The following is a 22,741-nucleotide window of genomic DNA, read 5'->3' on the forward strand; positions in this document are numbered from 1 at the left end:
ATTCAGTTTGATGTTAATGCTTAACAGCGTGTAAAATTGAGCTAAATGTTTTAATTTGTAAAACAACCGATTCTATTAAAAACCACCACAGCAGTTCTAACAAAGGCCTGAAATTACTTCACAAGTTCATTAGTGTTTACTAATCGCAAAACTATGCACATAGCATCAGATGATACACAAACTGAAGCAACTTTGCACAAGACTTTCCCCGCAAGTCTCATTCAGTAATAGATACAATAAACTGCTTTCAGTTTGGCATGCCGTGTGCAAAGATTAATAGTGCTGCAGACAGTTCATTGAACAGAGAGAGTGCAATGAAGAAATTGTTAGCCAATGTTTGAAGTGGGTGTGACGCTGTGGGCAGATTGCTGTATTTGTTTAACCACTGAGAACTCGATCATTGTAGTCATGTTTACCTGGGCTTCACAACAAGGTCCAATCTTGTCAAATGCCATAGTAGTACTAAGCATTTAGTCTCTCGGGATATTTTTGAGTCCCTGGACTATTTTAGTTGATTGATATGAAGGGATTTAAAAGAGAAACCTCATGGAGTGAAGTTCAAGATAAAGTCGAGGCAGCTAGTGCAGATTCTGATCTGCGTGGCGATGGCCTCTTGCCCCTGGTTTCTGCAACTGCGGGTCACTCACCTGCCAGTGTAAGCGCCCCCTGGACTGTCAGTGATCATATGGAACAAGAAAGAAATAAAAAGTTCCTTCAGTGTGAAGAAGGCACAGTTTCACAGAAGTGTAATTCTGGCAAGAAGGAGACAAATGCAGATCAGGTTCGTACAATACAAAATTTCAGTCAGAATGTCCATTTAATGTGGATTAACCCGTAACAAAGATTTCAGAAATTATAAATGCCTAGAGCCATGTGAGGGTGGTTTATCAGTGTGTTCTGAACTCAAGGTGTGCCTGAAATCGCACTCCTATCCATGTTAACCTTTACTCTGTATACAGAAAGAATTACTTTGATCAGAGTAGTTCCATTTCAAATTGCACGGCGGGCTTCTGCGATGGTAACACGATGCAGCCGATGTTGCTGTGACAAGTAGCTTAATGCACAGATGGAGTTTTAATAGTAGCGCTGGACCTTTGAATCTTTATTGTATAAAAGAATCAGTAGAATTACTGTAGTAAATGCAGTAGTAGTCTGTCCACTGGGCTGAAGACTTGCCTGGCTTTTTTAAGTTTACTTTTTTCCCAAATATGTATCTACCTGCCATGTTTAAAATGGTTTAAGGTCATCCATGTATTAAAGGGAAATATTCTGTGCTGTATTTGCTGTTACTTATTAGTGTCACTGCGCATTGTCAAGGGAGAACAAAACCAGTGGTCAAACGTTCACTGATACTGGCACTGGATAGTGAAGGGCATAACATAGGAGCAACATGATAACAACTGTATGTTGCTGTCAACTCCTAATTAGGTCAGAAATGTAATAAATATCCTCTCGAACTTTAAAGGACCAAATTATGACAGGTGGCTGATGGGGCCCGTCATTAGTCATTGCTGTCTGAAGATGCCAAAACAGGTGCAAATGACTTTAATGAGAGTGTTGTGTTTTTTTTTAGAAGGATTAAAGAGGGAGTGTGATCAAAAGTCACCGTTTAAAAATGAAACCATATCAAGAATTCTGTTCTCTTGGGGGCAGCTACAAACAAAATGATTGCAACAAAAATATAGATGGCGGGGGGGGGGGGGGGAGAGTAAGGCTTGCTAACTCCTAATGGGTGGCTGGCTTGGAACCAGCTGAAGGGCTGAATTAAGCTAAATAGTTTAACTCTTGGGCTGCCGACGGATACAGGGAAGCTTGTGTCTCCCAGATCCCACTATATATGTTTTTGTTTTGCACTCACAATCTTAGGTCTTTTGATTCAAATCAATCGGGAATATACTAGAGAAGGATGTCCGAGAGGAGCTGAATCCTGAAGTGGCCGAGAACGAGATGAGCAATCGATAAAAGAACAATTTTTTAGATAATTTAGTTAAGCTAAAGGAAGAAAAAGCACCAAGAGCCTGACTGGATACATCCTAGGATCCCGAGAGAGAGGAGGCCCCAGAATTCCATGGCTTTATTGAGTGTGAACTGGAGAGCGGCCAATGTAGTACCCATTTTTAAAAAGGGAGATAGAGCTAATCTGGATTATTACAGATGATAATTAGCTCATCTGCGGCAGGGGTAATTTTAGAGCCATTAATTAAGGATGAAGCAACCATGTATTTAGAAAATAGTTAGAAGTAGCATGGATTTGAAAAGGATGATCATGTGAATGTTCGAAGATAGAACATGACATGGAAGATGGAGGAAATGCACTGGAAGTAGTGTCAACCTTAAAGACTATATTGGATAAGTGGTTGAAGGAAAAATAGATAGAGATATGGCAACAGGGCAGTTAAATGTGATTAGGACTGTTTGCTTGCATGGAGGGTAACTGCTGACATGGACTGGTTGGGCTGAATGACCTGTTTCCTTGTTGTAACTTCTTTGTATTTCTTTGTGTGCTGAAACTTTATCATGTGCAAGTGCAAATCTATGCAGTTCTGTGCATGCACGAAAGCCAGCAATTTGAGCACATGTGCAAAATTCCACACACACACACACACACACACACGTTGTCAGCAATTGCACAGGTGTGGAACTCCATGGACTCGCACGAGCAAATCAGCAAAGCTGTGCAACTGGAAGATCTTAACCAAGGATTCTCGGTGCTTAATAATTGCTTGCCTAGTACCTTTGCAACATATTTATAAATGATGCACACACATGCAGCCAACCCTTGTCAAAATGCCCTATAGTGGAACACGTACAGTCTGTTAAAGATGGTGCTGGAAGCAGGATATGCTGTAAGAACCCTGTACCAGTTTGATGAGTTTTTTTTCCTACAAGAAATATTCAACAATTGTTATATTTTATGTAAAAATTTGCCTGATAATGCTTCAGTAATCTGTGACGAGAGAAACTCTGCTCTAAGTGAATGATTTTTGGTAGGCATTCAGAAGGGACAGAGATTCTTGTGGTTTTTAAAACACAATTTTAACCTACATTGGGTTAGTGCTAAGGTACAGGTGAGCAGAAAAGGCATTCATAGCAAGAAATTGTCTTCCGAAAAGTGATGGGGAAGCGAGCAAGTGCTGACAAACTGGTTTGTGGTGGGAATAACTTTGTTCAGAACTCCCTTTAGAAATGTTTGAGGAACTGAGCTACTTAAAAATATTAGAAAAATTTGTACATTCACAGAACTTTTCAACACTGCATTGATGATCTTCTAATAACCTCTAAGTATTTTATTTCTCTTGACATTTAAAAAATAGATTTCACCCATTTAAATGCTATTAAATTTAAATCTGAGTACTGCACCTTTTTCAGTATACAATGAACTTTAAGATCTTGTGAAAGCAGCAACTCATATTGAATAACATGCAATTAAAGTATTAAACAATACTGCATGTTTAGATTTCATCTTTGCCTCCTCAGTCCATAAATAATAATGGTTTCAGTGTTCTCCACACGGCAAAATCTCATGGCAGTGGCACCTTCGACAGGCCACGTTTTGAGCTAACCAGCTGCTACTGCAAACTTCACAGCTCACCCCTTCCTGTATTCTCTGAATGAAAATAATATCTTTTTGTTGTTTGGTTTTTTGCTTTTGACGTTTTGTCCCAGCAGAGTTTCTGTCTTATTTTCTTTCTGTCCTTCCACCTCTTTTTCTTGAGTCTCGCTCTCCTTACTCTCTAGCAGCTCTTTTTTTACACAGTGTGGGGGTTTTTCTGAGTATGCACTAGCACAGAGAACCTCACCCACAGCCCGTATCAGTAAATCATGGTCGTATTACCCGTAATTTTCCAATTTGCTTTGCAGTTAGGCAAGGCCTAAGGGTTAATGCATATTTGGAAAATTTAGGCCTGCGTCTGACACACATTACACCTAGAGCCGTCTTTTGTCTCTCCAGTAGTCCTATCACCATCTCGTCTCGTTTTGAATACCTCTTAATGTCTCTTCACTTCTCTTTTGTTCTTTCATCCCCATTTCCCAGCCCCCAAACTGGCCTTTTTATCTGTTTCATTTCCTGTGCTTTTACAGTCTGGACGAAGGGTTTCGACCTGAAACGTTGACTCTATTTCTCTCTCCACGGATGTTGCCTGGCCTGCTGAGTTTTTCTAGCATTTTCTGTTGTTATTACACATTACACCTGATCTGAGAGAGTTTGATGCTGACTGTGGGAACAGTTTTCTGTTCCCCATCAATATCAACCCTTGCTTTGACTTGAACAGTTCCTCTCATCTCTCACCACACCCCCCTCTAAAAATATGGGACGGAGTGGGTGGGACAGTCAAGGCTATGTAATGAGAAGTTCAGTAGAGAGTATGTCCTTTTTAGTGATCCAAGAACCACAATATTAATCAATATTTAAAGAAAGTGGTTGCTACAAGTGCCAACATTCACAACAGCCACATTTTGTTCCCACTAATTCACTAGTCATAAGCTTTGGACATTGAAGTGCAATTATCTCCAGCAATTGCTACACTATTTAAAGTACGCCGGTGACATAAATGGTTTTGAGACAAAATTCTGATGTACAGTACATTGATTGTACTGGTGTAAATTTGATGCTCAAATCATGAGTCACATTAAACCTATTAGAGTTGTCAAGGCTCAGGAATTGGGGGGAAGCTTGTCTTGGGGTTGCAGGGCATGTAATGTGTGTTTCTGGAAATAAAGGCTTGTAAGCGACTGAAGACTAGGATCTAGTATTTTATCCTTCACCACCTGGCTATCTGACTTTTACACTGCGCGCCTCCATTTTAAAAGATTTTTACTTTTAACTAATATCGGACAGATTTCCTGGGGCTCGGGAATCCTGGTAGATAAAAGGAGACGAGAAACATAGGGCTGGGTCCATAAGGTAAGTGCCTTTACAGCACTGCTTGTGGGCCAGGAGGAGCAGGAGTGTTTCCCCCCAGTTCCAACAAGCTTATCTCTGTGTACCCTTGCACCCCCACGATCTCCGACATCACCCACGTGATCTCCGACACCCACTCCGACCCCCATGATCTCCACCCCCTCCCCCGCAGTCTCCGACCCCCACGATCCCCAACCCACCCCTGCAATCTCCGACCCCCACGATCTCCAACCCACCCCTGCAATCTCCAACCCCCACGATCTCCAACCGCCCCCCTGCCATCTCCCACCCCCCCATCTCCAACCCCCACGATCTCCAACCCCCCCCGCAGTCTCCGACCACCATGATCTCCAACCGCCCCGCAGTCTCCGACCCCCACGATCTCCAACCCACCCCTGCAATCTCCAACCCCCACGATCTCCACCCCCTCCGCAGTCTCCAACCCCCACGGTCTCCAACCCCCACGATCTCCAACCCCCCCCGCAGTCTCCGACCCCCATGATCTCCAACCGACCCCCTGCCATCTCCGACCCCCACGATCTCCAACCGCCCCCCCGCCATCTCCGACCCCCACGATCTCCAACCGCCCCCTGCCATCTCCCCCCCCATCTCCAACCCCCACGATCTCCAACCACCCCCCCCGCAGTCTCCGACCCCCACGATCTCCAACCGCCACCCTGCCATCTCCAACCCCCACGATCTCCAACCCACCCCTGCAATCTCCGACCCCCACGATCTCCAACCGCCCTGCCCGCCATCTCCCACCCCACCCCAATCTCCAACCCCCATGATCTCCAACCCCCCCCCCGCAATATCCGACCCTCATCTTGATCTCCGACCCCCCACTTCGCTGCGTTCTCCAACTCCCCCCACGATCTCCAACTCGTCCCACTTACCTGCCATCCACTCTTTGGCTACTGAAGTTAAGGGAAATAAAAATAGGGAGAGACTCGCTATCAGTACTATCGCACAAAGTCAAGATCTACCCCATTGTATGTACAAAACTGTGTCCTATCACTCTGCACGTAGTGAATTAGTATACAACAATGTAGATTATCAGGCCACCAAAGCATTTCTTCCTTACATGTGGTATGAAATGTAACACGCTTCCACTTTGAGTATCCCAGAGTCAGGCAATCCAATTATATGAATTAATTAACTCTAACCTCAGCAGAACACACTTAGTAACATGCGCTCTTAATAAGATGAAAGTTTACAAACAATAGGAACTAAGGCCTAGAAATTCGGTATAGCCGCGTTTGGGGCGCTAGTCCTGGCGATGCGCAAAGTTTAGCGCCAGGCGCAATTTAACGCCACCTAGCGCGATATTGGGTTGCAGCGCCCCTAAAGGTGATTGCAGCGCTAAATCAGGTGCTGCACGCTACTCTTAAGGCGCTAACCCGGCGGCGCAACCCAATTTCGCCGCAGCGGGGCGCAGTGAGGGTGCTGTCAATAATCACTTTCCCTGAGACACACTGGCACCGGCCAGCTCTTAAAGGGGCAGGTCAATTGGCATCACCAGACACACTCACTGCCTTGTCGGCCTTCAAAGCGGTGGGAGCCTACCTGTGGTGCACCAGCCTAGCAAGACATGGAAAGGGTGAGGCAGAGGGCGGAACGCCTCACTGATGGGGCATTGGATGCTTTGGTTGGCGCAGTGGAATCAAGGCCAAGGAAGATGGTCGGAATGTGATTTATGTTTTGGACAGTCTCCCGGGTGTGAGATGCAGTTATGTGTCAGTGTATTAGTTTTGCTTTCTGTTGCCATAGCTTTCTCATGTTTGAAGGAACCACATTTTGTGTAATGAAACACTTTCTTCATTTACAATGGCCATGCCTGCTATTTACATGCATCTTGCCCTTCACAGGCTTGGGGGTATCGGACCGGTTCCATTCCTGTTCTTGGAATAACGTAAGAAATCACACAACACCAGGTTATAGTCCAACAGCTTTATTTGAAATCACAAGCTTTCGGAGCGCTACTCCTTCGTCAGGTGAAGTGGAGAGATGCATAAAAACACAGCTTATATAGTCAGAGAATAATGTCAGATGTTTACAGGTAATCTTTCTAACTGCCATTTATCACACCTCGGCAGAAAGATAATCACAGCAATCAAAGGTGTAAATGGTGTCCAAACAGGTCAGTCAGGAAAACATTACATCAAAGAGCAATGAGGTGGGGTCACAAGGGGTCAAATGTTGCAGATGCTGGGGTCTGTATGAAAAACAAAAAAACATTTTTTTTGCTGGAAATCACACCAGGTCCAGCCGCATCTGTGTGGAGAGAACAAGCCAACGACGACTCGAGTCTGGATGACCTACGTCAGGTGGGGTTACATGTAGCGTGACATGAACCCAAGATCCCAGTCGAGGCCATCCTCATGGGTGTGGAACTTGGCTATCAGTTTCTGCTCGACGATTTTGCGTTGTCATGTGTCTCGAAGGCCGCCTTGGAGAATGCTTATCCGAAGATCGGAGGCTGAATGTCCTTGACTGCTGAAGTGTTCCCCGACTGGGAGGGAACACTCCTGCCTGGCGATTGTTGCACGGTGTCCGTTCATCCGTTGTCGCAGTGTCTGCATGGTCTCGCCGATGTACCATGCTCCGGGGCATCCTTTCCTGCAACGTATGAGGTAGACAATGTTGGCCGAGTCACATGAGTATGTACCATGTACCTGGTGGGTGGTGTCCTCACGTGTGATGATGGTATCTGTGTTGATGATCTGGCATGTCTTGCAGAGGTTGCTGTGGCAGGGTTGTGTGGTGTCGTGGTCACTGTTCTCCTGAAAGCTGGGTAATTTGCTGCGAACGATGGTCTGTTTGAGGTTAGGCGGCTGTTTGAAGGCGAGTAGTGGAGGCGTGGGGATGGCCTTAGCGAGGTGTTCGTCGTCATCGATGACATGTTGAAGGCTGCGAAGAACATGGCGTAGTTTCTCCGCTCCGGGGAAGGACTGGACGACGAAGGGTACTCTGTTGGTTGTGTCCCGTGTGATACGCTATCAATTCCTCATAAAAGACAGAGAGTTAGTTAATAGGCATTTATTAGCAAAGAACAGAGCATGCCTCTCGTGGTTGCCTGGTATCCAAAAGGCAGGGGGCTGCAGAGCAGTCACCTTTATACCCGGGCATGTGGGTGGAGCCAGGGGCGGAGTCAGCTGAGGCATGCATAGGCACAACAGTGTGCAACAACAACAACAACAACAATAACAAACAGTGGTTTACCACATTCACCCCTTGTTTAAAATTGAGTCCGGCAGGGTGAAGTGTACTAAAAGTTCGTGTAAACTAAAAGTTCGTGTAGTTAAGTCTATCAGGTGGCCTTGTATGCCGACCTGATCGTCGTAGCAGCGGCGGTGATGGTGCAGCATCCAACGCCGAACCTGGCGTCTCATTGATGAGAGGTTGTGTAGTCAAAGGCGGGTCCTGGGGCTGCGGCATGCCGTCTACAGGGGTCGGGGTGTGGGTAGTGGTGGGTGGCGATGGTGGTGTCTCAGGGGCACCCGAAGGTGCGAGGTCTCGTGTGGAGACTGTGTCCTCCCGCCCGTCCGGGTACGCTACGTAAGCATACTGGGGGTAGGCGTGGGTAGTGGTGGGTGGCGAAGGAAGTGTTTCGGGAGCACCCGAAGGTGCGAGATCTCGTATGGAGACTGTGTCCTCCCGCCCGTCCGGGTACACCACGTAAGCATACTGAGGGTTGGCGTGGAGGAGGCTCACCCTCTCGACCAGGGGGCCCGTCTTATGGGACCTCACGTGCTTCCGCAGTAGGACGGGTCCTGGAGAAGTCAGCCATGTCGGTAAGGAGATCCCCGATGTGGACTTCCTGGGGAAGGAGAACATTCTCTCATGAGGGGTGTCATTGGTGGCTGTACAAAGCAGTGACCGAATGGAATGGAGCGCCGCAGGGAGGACCTCCTGCCAGTGAGAGGTCGGAAGGCCCTTAGATTTCAAGTTTAAAAGGACTGCCTTCCAGACCGTCGCATTCTCTCTTTCCACCTGGCCATTCCCCCGGGGGTTGTAGCTGGTGGTCCTGCTTGTAGCAATACCTCTCGCGAGCAGGTACTGACGAAGTTCGTCGCTCATAAAGGATGAGCCCCTGTCGCTATGAATATAGCTAGGGAAACCGAACAAGGCGAAGAGGTCATTCAGACATTTAATGACCGTGGTACTGGTCATGTCTGAGCAAGGAATGGCAAACGGGAAACGGGAGTACTCATCAATTATATTGAGGAAGTACACATTGCGGTCAGAGGAGGGGAGGGGCCCTTTAAAATCGCCGCTCAGCCGCTCGAAAGGGCGCGTGGCTTTGATCAGGCTTGCTCTGTCTGGCCTATAAAAATGCGGTTTGCACTCGGCGCAGATTTGGCAGTTCCTGGTCAAGGTCCTGACCTCCTCGATGGAGTAGGGCAGGTTACAGGATTTGATGAAATGGAAGAACCTGGTGACCCCCGGCTGGCAGAGGTCATTGTGGAGGGTCTTCAGTCTATCAACCTGCGCGTTGGCGCATGTACCACGTGATAGGGCATCTGGGGGCTCATTGAGTTTCCCGGGCCGGTACAAGATATCGTAATTGTAGGTGGAGAGTTCGATTCTCCACCTCAAGATCTTGTCATTCTTGATTTTGCCCCTCTGCTTATTATTAAACATAAAAGCTACTGAACGCTGGTCAGTGAGCAGGGTAAATTGTTTTCTGGCCAGGTAATGCCTCCAATGTCGCACCGCTTCCACAATGGCCTGAGCCTCCTTTTCGACAGAGGAGTGTCGAATCTCGGGGCCCTGGAGGGTCCTTGAGAAAAAGGCCACGGGTCTCCCCGCCTGGTTAAGGGTTGCAGCTAGGGCAAAGTCGGATGCGTCGCTCTCCACTTGGAAAGGGATGGACTCATCCACTGCGTGCATTGTGGCCTTCGCAATATCTCTTTTTATGAGAGTGAAGGCTGCACATGCCTCTGCTGTCAGGGGGAAGGAGGCGGACTTGATGAGGGGTCTGGCTTTGTCCGCATAGTTGGGCACCCACTGAGCATAGTACGAGAAAAACCCTAGGCATCTCTTCAGTGCTTTTTGGCAGTGGGGGAGGGGGAGCTCCATAAGGGGGCGCATTCTGTCGGGGTCGGGGCCGATGACTCCGTTCTCCACTACGCAGCCAAGAATGGCAAGGCGCGTGGTACGAAACATACATTTGTCCTTGTTGTATGTTAGGTTCAGCCGCTGGGCCGTACGGAGGAATTTCTCTAGGTTAACATCATGGTCCTGCTGGTCGTGGCCGCAGATGGTGACGTTGTCTAGATAGGAGAAAGTGGCCTGGAGCGCGTTCTGGTCAACCATCCGGTCCATCTCCCGTTGGAAGACTGAAACCCCGTTGGTGACGCCGAAGGGAGCTCTGAAGAAGTGGTAGAGACGACCGTCAGCTTCAAAAGCTGTGTACTGGCGGTCCTCAGCCCTGATGGGGAGCTGGTGGTATGCCGACTTCAGATCAATCGTCGAGAACACCCGGTATTGTGCTATCTGATTGACCATGTCAGATATGCGGGGAAGTGGGTATGCATCCAACTGGGTGTAGCAATTGATCGTCTGGCTGTAGTCAATAACTAGGCGCTGTTTTCCGCCAGTCTTCACCACCACCGCTTGTGCTCGCCATGGGCTGGTGCTACTCTCAATAATCCCTTCCTTCAGGAGTCTCGCTACCTCGGATTTAATGAAACTCCTATCCCCGGCACTGTAACGCCTGCTTTTGGTAGCGATGGGCTTACAGTCGCGGGTGAGGTTAGCGAACAAGGAGGGGGGGGTACTTTAAGGGTAGAGAGGCTGCAGATGGTGCGCGGCGGGCGATTTAAAAGCTGCTGTCTGCAGACTGTGAGTGGGGGGGGGGGTCCGCCGTACGCCAATGTGACACTTTTAAGGTGGCACTGAAAATCCCAGTAGAACGGCAGCGCAGAGATGGGGCAGGACCAGAAGTTTAAAATTTTTGTATTCTGTGCCCCGTACCGAAAGGGTCACTACACAGTAGCCACCGACGTCCGCTGACTGGGCTTTGGAAGCCATAGAGATCCGATGGCGCGTCGGCAGGACCTGGAGAGAGTAACTGCGCACCGTGTCGGGGTGAATAAAACTCTCCGTGCTCCCGCTGTCAAAAAGGCAGGTAGTGGCGCGGCCGTTTACCGTAATGTCCATCATGGACCTGGACAGTTGATGAGGGAGAGATTGGTCCAGCATCACGGAGGCCAGCGTATGGTCAAGCGAGTCGATGTGGTCGTTGGATGCGGCGGTGGTTGAGTCCGGGTCCCCCGTGATCGAAGTTGGAGGCGTCCAAGATGGTGGACAAAATGGCGGCGCCCATGACCCCGATCCCCACGCGGCTGGGGGAGCCCAAGATGGCGGACAAGATGGCTGCCCCCACGGTTCGCACGCGGCGCTGCTGGCGTTAGCGGTTTTGCCTTTGCAGGCGCTGACATAGTGTCCTTTCTTCCCGCAGCCGGAGCAGGTGGCGTTTTTCGCCGGGCAGCGTGCTCTGGGGTGTTTTGCCTGGCCACAAAAATAACATTTCTGTGCCTTGGACATCGCTGCAGCAGTTGGAGGTGGCGGTCCCATGACCCAAGGTTGCGGCGTCCACGGTGCGGAGCGGTTAGGGGAGAAAGCGTCCATATTCCTATGGGCCGCGTCGAGCGAGAGCGCGAGGGACACTGCCTTTCTCAGGTCTATTTCTCCCTTCTCCAACAGTCTCTGCCGGGAGTAGTCGGACCTTAGACCCGCAACGAAAGCATCTCGGATCAGTCCCTCCGTGTGTGCTGCGGCTGATACTTCTTTGCAATTGCAGCCTCGGCCGAGTATCCGTAGTGCCCGTAGGAAAGCCTCCACCGATTCCCCGGGCTGCTGTCTGCGGGATCTTAAGAGGTGCCTGGCATAGACCGTATTTACCGGGCGTGCATATTGCCCTTTAAGCAGATCGATAGCCGCCGCGTAGGTCGTCGCGTCCTGGATTAGAGTATAAACTTGGTGGCTCACCTTTGAGGCCAGGATTTTCAGCTTGTTTTCGTCTAGGGTCACAGTTGAGGCTTCCAGGTAAGCCTCGAAGCAACGCAGCCATTGTGCGAATTTGGTAGCCGAACCCGCTTCTTGGGGGTCTAGGTCCAGGCATGTTGGTCTGAGGGCTCGCAGCAGCGCCTGCTGCTCAGCGTTTGGCGCCGTCGGTTGATGCAGCTCCTGCTGTTCAACATTTGGACCCGACATTTTGCTTTGCTAATAAAATTGATACGCTATCAATTCCTCATAAAAGACAGAGAGTTAATTAATAGGCTTTTATTAGCAAAGAACAGAGCATGCCTCTCGTGGTTGCCTGGTATCCAAAAGGCAGGGGGCTGCAGAGCAGTCACCTTTATACCCGGGCATGTGGGTGGAGCCAGGGGCGGAGTCAGCTGAGGCATGCATAGGCACAACAGTGTGCAACAACAACAACAACAACAACAACAATAACAAACAGTGGTTTACCACACCGTGTTTGTCTTCTGAGGAGGTCTATGCGATTTTTCGCTGTGGCCCGTCGGAACTGTCGATCGACGAGTCGAGCGTCATATCCCGTTCTTACGAGGGCGTCTTTCAGCATCTGTAGGTGTCCATCGCGTTCCTCCTCGTCTGAGCAGATCCTGTGTATTCGCAGGGCTTGTCCATAGGGGATGGCTTCTTTAACGTGGTTAGGGTGGAAGCTGGAGAAGTGGAGCATCGTGAGGTTGTCCGTGGGCTTGCGGTAGAGTGAAGTGCTGAGGTGTCCGTCTTTGATGGAGAGTCGTGTGCCCAAGAATGAAACCGATTCTGAGGAGTAGTCCATGGTGAGTTTGATGGTGGGATGGAACTTGTTGATGTTATCGTGTAGTCTTTTCAGTGATTCTTCGCCGCGGGTCCATAGGAAGAAAATGTCGTCGATGTATCTGGTGTATAGCGTTGGTTGGAGGTCCTGTGCAGCGAAGAAGTCTTGCTCGAACTTGTGCATGAAGATGTTGACGTATTGGGGTGCGAATTTGGTCCCCATGGCTGTTCCGTGTGTTTGGGTAAAGAACTGGTTGTCGAAGGTGAAGACATTGTGGTCAAGGATGAAGCGGATGAGTTGTAGGATGGCGTCTGGAGATTGGCTGTTGTTGGTGTTGAGTACTGAGGCTGTCGCAGCGATGCCGTCATCGTGGGGGATACTGGTTGATGTGCCTCAATAATCCCGAGACTCGATGTTAGCGAAACAAAACAAGGCTTTTATTAACTTAGAAGATAACACGCAGTGGAGAGAGGTATCTTCCCTGGAGGTCTGCAGTACTGGCTGTGAGGCCAGACTGAGCTGGCTTACATAGAGGCCAGGTATGGGCGGAGCCCTACACACAACACATTCCATACATTCCAATACACAATACAATGGTGAGGAGAAACCTGAAACCAACCACAGTCACAGGCAATACAATGGTAAGGGGGAACCTGAAACCAACCACAGTCACAGGCAGTGATGAATGGAATATTTCATCACATTCACCCCTTCTATAGATTTAGTCTGTTCGGGGGTTTGGTAGTCCTCTGCGACCGACGTGGCTGTTGTGGTGTCACGGGTGTCGGCTGGGTGTCCCCGGTGGCCTCCTGGGTCTCTGCCGGGGGTGCCGCCAGGGTTGTTGAAGGGGTGGTTGGTGGGGGTGCCGTTGGTCGATGTTCTTCCGGGGGTGATGAAAGAGTAGTGGGTGGGTAAGAGTTGCTGTGGTCGTTGTTGCTGCTATTGCCGTGGTTGTTGTCGTTACCGGCTGGGGTGACGTCTTTTATTGACACGGTGTCCTCCCTTCCGTCGGCGTGCCGGACATACGCGTATTGGGGGTTGGCGTGGAGTAGGTGCACTGGCTCCACGAGAGGGTCCGTCTTATGGCCCCTCACATGCCTTCGCACGAATACCGGACCCGGGGTGGAGAGCCATGATGGCATGGATACGCCTGAGATGGATTTCCGGGGGAAGCTAAACATTCGTTCATGAGGCGTGGCATTAGTGGCAGTACACAATAGCGACCGTATCGAATGGAGCACATCTGAGAGGACTTCTTGCCAGCGGGAGATAGGGAGGCCCTTGGTCCTTAGAGCTAGAGTGACTGCTTTCCATACTGTCCCGTTCTCTCGCTCCACTTGACCGTTACCCCGGGGGTTGTAGCTGGTGGTACGGCTCGTGGCGATACCCCTGGACAGCATGTACTGGCGTAGCTCTTCACTCATGAAGGACGCCCCCCTATCCGTGTGGATGTAGCTCGGCATACCGAACAGGCAGAACAGGCTGTTGAGGCATTTAATGACCGTGGCGCTGGTCATGTCTGGGCAGGGGAAGGCGAATGGGAACCGGGAGTATTCGTCCACAATGTTCAGGAAGTAAACATTGCGGTCGACGGACGGGAGGGGGCCCTTGAAATCTAAGCTGAGCCGCTCAAAGGGCCGTGTAGCTTTGATTAAGTGGGCTCTATCAGGGTGGTAGAACTGAGGCTTGCACTCAGCGCAAGTGCGGCAGTTCCTGGTCAGAGACCGAACTTCCTCAATCGAGTAGGGTAAGTTGCGGGACTTTATGAAGTGGAACAGCCGCGTGACCCCTGGGTGGCAGAGGTCATTGTGGAGGGTCTGTAGCCGATCCCCGGTGGCGCTGGCACACATCCCTCGTGAGAGGGCATCTGGGGATTCGTTAAGGGCCCCTGGCCGGTAAATGATGTCATACTCGAAGGTGGAGAGCTCGATCCGCCACCTAAGAATCTTATCATTTTTGATCTTCCCCCTCTGTTTATTATTGAACATAAACGCTACCGACCGTTGGTCGGTAAGTAGGGTGAAGCGTTTGCCGGCTAGGTAGTGGCGCCAGTGGCGCACTGCCTCCACGATGGCGTGGGCCTCCTTTTCCACGGAGGAGTGTCTGATCTCAGGCCCTTGGAGGGTCCTCGAGAAGAAAGCTACGGGCCGTCCCGCCTGGTTGAGGGTGGCCGCCAAGGCAAAGTCAGACGCATCACTTTCCACTTGAAATGGAGTGTTCTCGTCCACTGCCTGTAGCGTGGCCCGCTCAATATCCTGCTTAATGCTTTTGAAGGCGGCGTGGGCCTCAGCAGAGAGCGGAAAAGAGGATGCTTTCAAGAGGGGGCGGGCTTTGTCGGAGTAGTTGGGGACCCACTGGGAATAATAAGAAAATAACCCCAGGCACCTTTTCAGGGCTTTGGGAGTGTTGGGCAGGGGCAGCTCCCGTAGGGGGCGCAATCGGTCGGGGTCTGGTCCGATTTCCCCATTCTCCACCACGCTGCCTAGTATGCAGAGGCGCGTGGTGTTGAAAACGCACTTGTCCTCGTTGTAGGTGAGGTTGAGTTTTTGTGCGGTTTTCAGGAACCTCTCGAGGTTTGAGTTGTGATCCTGCTGGTTGTGACCGCAGATGGTGACGTTGTCGAGGTAGGGGAAGGTTGCCTGCAAGTGGTGGTCATCGACCATGCGATCCATCTCCCTCTTGAAGACCGAGACCCCATTCGTCACCCCAAAGGGGACTCTGAGGAATTGGTAGAGGCGTCCGTTCGCCTCGAAGGCGGTGTACGGGCGGTCCTCTGGTCTGATAGGGAGCTGGTGGTACGCTGACTTGAGGTCGATGGTGGAGAACACCCGGTATTGGGCGATTTGGTTCACCATTTCTGATATGCAGGGTAGCGGGTAGGCGTCTAGTTGGGTGTACCTGTTGATCGTTTGGCTATAGTCGATCACCATCCGTTTCTTCTCGCTACCCCTTACCACCACCACTTGGGCGCGCCACGGGCTATTGCTGCATTCAATAATGCGCTCTTTCAGGAGCCTGTCTACCTCGGTTGCGATAAACCGCCTGTCCTCCCAGCTGTACCTCCTGCTTTTGGTCGCTATTGGCCGGCAGTTAGGGGTAAGGTTCGCGAATAGCGAAGGCGGCTTTACCTTCAGGGTAGCCAGGCCGCACACTGTGAGGGGCGGCTGGGACCCACCGTACTTGAGCGTGATGCTTTGGTGGTTGCACTGGAAATCCAGGCCCAAGATCACGCTCGCGCATAGATTCTTCATGATTAATACTTTAAAATGATCGTATACAGTCCCGTTAACGGACAATTGTACCGTGCAGTAACCCAGAATGGTCGATGTCTGGGTTTTATCAGCCATAGAGATGGTACCCCGAGTAGGGACCACCTTTAGGGAGAGTTGTCGTGCCAGTTCCGGGTGGATAAAACTCTCCGTGCTTCCACTGTCAATTAAACATTTAACCCCGCACCCGTTTACCTCGATGTCCACCATTGATTTGGATAGCGGGTGGGGCCTGGTCTGGTCCACTGTGACCGATGCCACTGTAGGGCCCTGATCGAGACAAGATGGCATCCGCGCTGTCTGCTCACAAGATGGCGGACCCCACGAGGTCGGGCAAGATGGCGTCCAAGATGGCCGCTCCCACGGCGCACACGTAGCGGTGGCGGGTTTTGGTTTTCCAGCGGGGTTCCCTCTGCACACCTTCCCAAAGTGCCCCTTCTTACCGCACTTAAAGCAGGTGGTGCCTTTCGCCGGGCACAGGTTTCTGGTGTGCTTTGGCTGCCCGCAGAAGTAGCAGTTGGGTCCCCGACGCGTCGCGGCTGTCGTAGGGCTTCTGGGGGGAGAGCGGGGCCCCGACGGTGTCGGGCTGCCGGGCGGGGAAGATGCCTTCCAAGATGGTGGCGCCCTTGGTGCACATGTGGTGGCGTGGACGGCGCGGGCTGAAGAGTAGGCGTCCGAGTTTCTCTGGGCCACATCCAGGGATCGCGCGGTGTCCGCAGCCTGTTTCAGGTCCAATCCCGTTTTTTCCAGCAGTCTTTGCCGGATGTAAGTGGAGCTGAGGCCTGTGATAAAGGCATCGCGAACAAGCTCGTCGGTGTACACTGCGGCTTTTACATCTCGGCACTTGCAGTCTTTGCCAAGCATTTTCAGGGTGCCTAGGAACTCCTCCACCGATTCCCCAGGTCGCTGTGCGCGAGTGGCGAGCAGATGCCTAGAATACACCTCATTCGTAGGCTGCTGGTAATGCGCCTTTAAGATGTCGCAGGCGGCCAGGTACATGTCGGCGTCTTGGATGAGGGGGTAAACCCGGTGGCTTACCCAATTCCGCAGAATTCTGAGTTTCATACTCGCAGCGTCCGTAGCGTCTTTGACGGCTGCGGAATTGTCCAGGAAGAATTCCATACACATAAACCAGTGTCCGAAGCGTGCTGATGCGTCCGGAGCATGCTGATCCAAATCCAAACGTTCGGGTTTCAGGAGTTGATCCATTGTGTTGAAAAATAAGTTAATAAAATTGATGTGCCTCAATAATCCCGAGACTCGATGTTAGCGAAACAAAACAAGGCTTTTATTAACTTTGAAGATAACACGCAGTGGAGAGAGGTATCTTCCCTGGAGGTCTACAGTACTGGCTGTGAGGCCAGACTGAGCTGGCTTAGAGGCCAGGTATGGGCGGAGCCCTACACACAACACATTCCATACATTCCAATATACAATACAATGGTGAGGAGAAACCTGAAACCAACCACAGTCACAGGCAATACAATGGTAAGGGGGAACCTGAAACCAACCACAGTCACAGGCAGTGATGAATGGAATATTTCATCACACTGGTGTAGAGTGCCGAGACGTCCATCGTGGCGAGGAGTGTTCCTGGTTCGACTGGTCCGTGGGTGCTGAGTTTCTGTAAGAAGTCTGTAGTGTCACGACAGAAGCTGGGGGTTCCCTGTACGATGGGTTTCAGGATGCCCTCGACGTATCCAGAGAGGTTCTCACACAGGGTTCCGTTGCCTGATACGATAGGATGTCCGGGTGTGTTGGCTTTGTGTATCTTTGGGAGGCAGTAGAAGTCTCCCACGCGGGGAGTACGTGGGATGAGAGCGCATAGGATGCTTTGAAGGTCTGGATCGAAGGTCTTGATCAGTCTGTTGAGTTGGCGGGTGTGTTCTTTGGTCGGATCTGCGGGTAACTGTCTGTAGTGTTCCTGGTTGTCCAGTTGTCGGTATGCTTCTTTGCAATAGTCCGTTCTGTTCTGTATGACGATGGCTCCTCCTTTGTCTACTGGTTTGATGACGATGTTGCGGTTGGTCTTGAGAGCGTGGATGGTGTTGCGTTGTGCTCGGGTGACATTCTGGACTGTCTTGAGTGCGGCTGATGAATCTGGTGTTGATGCATCTCCTGACAGCTTGAGCATACATGTCAAGCTTAGGGCAGCGACCCTCCGGAGGGGTCCAATTTGACTCTTTCTTCTTCGGTTGCTGCACTGCGGATCCCTCTGTCTGCTGGTCCGGATCATTGATTGTCTCATTGGGTTCGCTGCTGACATCTTGGGATTTGTGGAAGAATTCCCGGAGCCTCATTCTCCTGATGAATTCCTCTGTGTCTGCCGCGAGACCGATGGGGTCCATTTTGGTGGTGGGGCAGAAATTGAGCCCTCGGCTGAGAACTTCAATTTCGTCTGGTTGAAGGGTGTGGTCGGACAGGTTGACAATGGACTTCCCTGTGGTTTCAACCGTGGTACCAGGAGAGGCTTGGTTGCTGCTGCTGGTGATGCCGAGTTTCTCAAGCTTCCTGTTCTTGGTGTGCATGTAGGCAGCGTAGTTCCGTTGCCTCGTCTGTTTGGCGGCGTCTCATAGCTGGTCTGCTGTGTCCTGAGCACAGGCTGAGAACATGGACTCCATCTCGGTTTCGAGGTTGCGGCGTCTGCTGTAGAGCTGGTGTACGAGATGGTTGAGGAGTGTGCGAGAGATACGACGGCAGAGTCTCTCAGCGTAGTCTGTGTTGTAGGTCGACTTGAGTGGGTTCGTGATCTGTAGTCCTTTCGGGATCTTGTCTGCTTTCTTGCATCTCTGTAGAAACTTGATGTCTGTGTCAATATGCGCGATCTTCTTGGAGATCCTCTCCAATTTGAGCTGGCAGTTTGTGGTGTCAATAGTAGCCATGGTGTGGAGATGCCGGTGTTGGCTCCGGGAATTCTTCCACAAATCCCAAGATGTCAGCAGCGAACCCAATGAGACAATCAATGATCCGGACCAGCAGACAGAGGGACCCGCAGTGCAGCAACCGAAGAAGAAAGAGTCAAATTGGACCCCTCCGGAGGGTCGCTGCCCTAAGCTTGACATGTATGCTCAAGCTGTCAGGAGATGCATCAACGCCAGATTCATCAGCCGCATTCAAGACAGTCCAGAATGTCACCCGAGCACAACGCAACGCCATCCACGCTCTCCAGACCAACCGCAACATCGTCATCAAACCAGTAGACAAAGGAGGAGCCATCGTCATACAGAACAGAACGGACTATTGCAAAGAAGCATACCGACAACTGGACAACCAGGAACACTACAGACAGTTACCCGCAGATCCGACCAAAGAACACACCCGCCAACTCAACAGACTGATCAAGACCTTCGATCCAGACCTTCAAAGCATCCTACGCGCTCTCATCCCACGTACTCCCCACGTGGGAGACTTCTACTGCCTCCCAAAGATGCACAACGGTGGTATCTCGGGGGTGCCCGAGGGTGCGAGGTCTCGCAAGGAGACAGTGTCCTCCCGCCCGTCTGGGTATGCCACATAGGCGTACTGGGGGTTGGCGTGCAGGAGGTCCACCCTCTCGACCAGGGGGTCCATTTTATGGGCCCTCACGTGCTTCCGCAGCAAGACGGGCCCCGGAGAAGTCAGCCATGTTGGTAGCGAGGTTCCCGTAGTCGACTTCCTGGGGAAAACAAACATTCGTTCATGGGGGGTGGCGTTAATGGCAGTGCAAAGCAGTGACCGGATGGAATGGAGTGCTGCCGGGAGGACTTCCTGCCAGCGAGAGATTGGGAGGCCCTTAGACTTTAGGGCTAAGAGGACGGCCTTCCAAACTGTCGCGTTTTCTCTTTCCACCTGGCCGTTCCCCCGGGGGTTGTAGCTGGTGGTCCTGCTCGTAGCAATACCTCTCGCGAGCAGGAACTGGCGAAGTTCCTCGCTCATGAAGGATGCGCCCCGGTCGCTATGTATATAGTTCGGGAACCCGAACAAGGCGAAGAGGTCGTTCAGGCATTTGATGACTGTGGTACTGGTCATGTCTGGGCAGGGGATGGCAAAGGGGAAACGGGAGTACTCGTCAATAATGTTGAGGAAGTACACATTACGGTCAGAGGACGGGAGGGGCCCCTTAAAATCGATGCTCAAGCGCTCGAAGGGGCGGGTGGCCTTGATCAGGCTTGCTCTGTCCGGCCTATAGAAGTGCGGTTTGCATTCGGCACAGGTTTGGCAGTTCCTGGTCATGGTCCTGACCTCCTCGATGGAGTAGGGCAGGTTGCGGGCCTTAATGAAGTGGTAAAGTCTGGTGACCCCGGGGTGGCAGAGGTCGTTGTGGAGGGTCAGTAGTCTATCAACTTGCGCGTTTGCGCAAGTACTTCGTGATAGAGCATCCGGGGGGTCGTTGAGTTTACCAGTGCGGTACAAGATATCGTAATCGTAGGTGGAGAGCTCAATTCTCCACCTCAAGATCTTGTCGTTCTTGATTTTGCCCTTCAGCTTGTTATTAAACATAAAAGCAACCGAATGCTGGTCGGTGAGGAGGGTAAATCGTTTGCCTGCCAGGTAATGCCTCCAGCGTCGTACCGCCTCCACAATCGCCTGGGCCTCCTTCTCGACAGAAGAGTGTCGGATCTCAGGGCCCTGGAGGGTCCTTGAGAAGAAGGCCACAGGTCTCCCCGCCTGGTTAAGGGTTGCCGCTAGGGCGAAGTCGGCGGCATCGCTCTCCACTTGGAAAGGGATGGACTCATCCACTGCATGCATTGTGGCCTTCGCAATGTCTCCTTTTATGAGGGAGAAGGCTGTGCCTGCTTCTGCTGTCAGGGGGAAGGAGGTGGACTTCATGAGGGGTCTGGCTTTGTCCGCATAATTCGGCACCCATTGGGCATAGTAAGCGAAGAGCCCCAGGGTTCTCTTCAGCGCCTTTGGACAGTGGGGGAGGGGAAGCTCCATGAGGGGGCGCATTCTTTCGGGGTCGGGGCCGATGACTCCGTTCTCTACTACGCAGCCGAGGATGGCAAGGCGCGAGGTATTAAACACACATTTATCCTTATTGTAAGTGAGATTCAGCCATTGGGCTGTACGGAGGAATTTCTCCAGATTAACATCATGGTCCTGCTGGTCGCGGCCGCAGATGGTGACGTTATCTAGATAAGGGAACGTGGCCTGAAGCGCGTTCTGGTCGACCATCCGGTCCATCTCCCTTTGGAAGACCGAGACTCCGTTGGTGACGCCGAAGGGAACCCTAAGGAAGTGGTAGAGGCGGCCGTTCGCCTCGAAGGCGGTATACTGGCAGTCCTCAGGGCGGATAGGGAGTTGGTGATAGGCTGACTTGAGGTCGATGGTGGAGAATACCCGGTACTGTGCAATCTGGTTGACCATATCAGATATGTGGGGAAGGGGGTATGCGTCCAGCTGGGTGTACCGGTTTATGGTTTGGCTGTAGTCGATGACCAGGCGGTGTTTATCGCCGGTCTTAACGACTACGACCTGGGCACGCCAGGGGCTGGTACTCCCCTCGATGATGCCCTCCTTCAGGAGTCGCTGCACCTCAGAGCTAATAAAAGCTCTGTCACCGGCCTTGGCACAGGTTTGGCAGTTCCTGGTCATGGTCCTGACCTCCTCGATGGAGTAGGGCAGGTTGCGGGCCTTAATGAAGTGGTAAAGTCTGGTGACCCCGGGGTGGCAGAGGTCATTGTGGAGGGTCTGCAGTCTATCAACTTGCGCGTTGGCGCATGTACTTCGTGATAGAGCATCTGGGGGTTCGTTCAGTTTACCAGGCCGGTACAAGATATCGTAATCGTAGGTGGAGAGCTCAATTCTCCACCTCAAGATCTTGTCGTTCTTGATTTTGCCCCTCAGCTTGTTATTAAACATAAAAGCGACCGAACGCTGGTCGGTGAGGAGGGTAAATCGTTTGCCTGCCAGGTAATGCCTCCAGCGTCGTACTGCCTCCACGATCGCCTAGGCCTCCTTCTCGACAGAAGAGTGTCGGATCTCAGGGCCCTGGAGGGTCCTTGAGAAGAAGGCCACAGGTCTCCCCGCCTGGTTAAGGGTTGCAGCTAGGGCGAAGTCGGATGCATCGCTCTCCACTTGGAAAGGGATAGACTCATCCACCGCGTGCATTGTGGCCTTAGCAATGTCTCCTTTTATGAGGGAGAAGGCTGCGCATGCTTCTGCTGTCAGGGGGAAGGAGGTGGACTTCATGAGGGGTCTGGCTTTGTCTGCATAATTGGGCACCCATTGGGCATAGTAATCGAAGAGCCCCAGGGTTCTCTTCAGTGCCTTTTGACAGAGGGGAAGGGGAAGCTCCATGAGGGGGCGCATTCTTTCGGGGTCGGGGCCGATGACTCCGTTCTCTACTATGCAGCCGAGGATGGCAAGGCGCGGGGTGTTAAACACACATTTCTCCTTATTGTAGGTGAGGTTCAGCCGTTGGGCCGTACGGAGGAATTTCTCCAGATTAACATCATGGTCCTGCTGGTCGCGGCCGCAGATGGTGACGTTATCTAGATAAGGGAACGTGGCATGCAGCGCGTTCTGGTCAACCATCCGGTCCATCTCCCTTTGGAAGACCGAAACCCCGTTGGTGACGCCGAAGGGAACCCTAAGGAAGTGGTAGAGGCGGCCATTCGCCTCGAAGGCGGTATACTGGCGGTCCTCAGGGCGGATAGGGAGTTGGTGATAGGCAGACTTAAGGTCGATGGTAGAGAATACCCGGTACTGTGCAATCTGATTGACCATATCAGATATGCGGGGAAGGGGGTATGCGTCCAGCTGGGTGTACCGGTTTATGGTTTGGCTGTAGTC

At 51.5% G+C, this 22,741-nt stretch overlaps 1 protein-coding gene across 1 annotated transcript in view; it reads left to right on the forward strand.

The window, feature by feature from the left end:
- Window positions 1-378: 378 nt before the first annotated feature.
- The window catches only part of LOC147111989 (copper-transporting ATPase 2-like), a 122,401-nt gene continuing 100,038 nt past the window's right edge, over window positions 379-22,741 (forward strand). Inside the window, 1 exon segment of the mRNA XM_085999439.1 lies at window positions 379-781. Within this exon segment, the coding sequence (XP_085855565.1) occupies window positions 521-781 (261 nt within the window). The 5' untranslated portion in view covers window positions 379-520.

Source organism: Somniosus microcephalus, chromosome 10 (genome assembly GCF_052327205.1).
Source record: "Somniosus microcephalus isolate GS21.2 chromosome 10, FLI_Smic_1.0, whole genome shotgun sequence".
Lineage (NCBI taxonomy): Eukaryota > Metazoa > Chordata > Chondrichthyes > Squaliformes > Somniosidae > Somniosus > Somniosus microcephalus.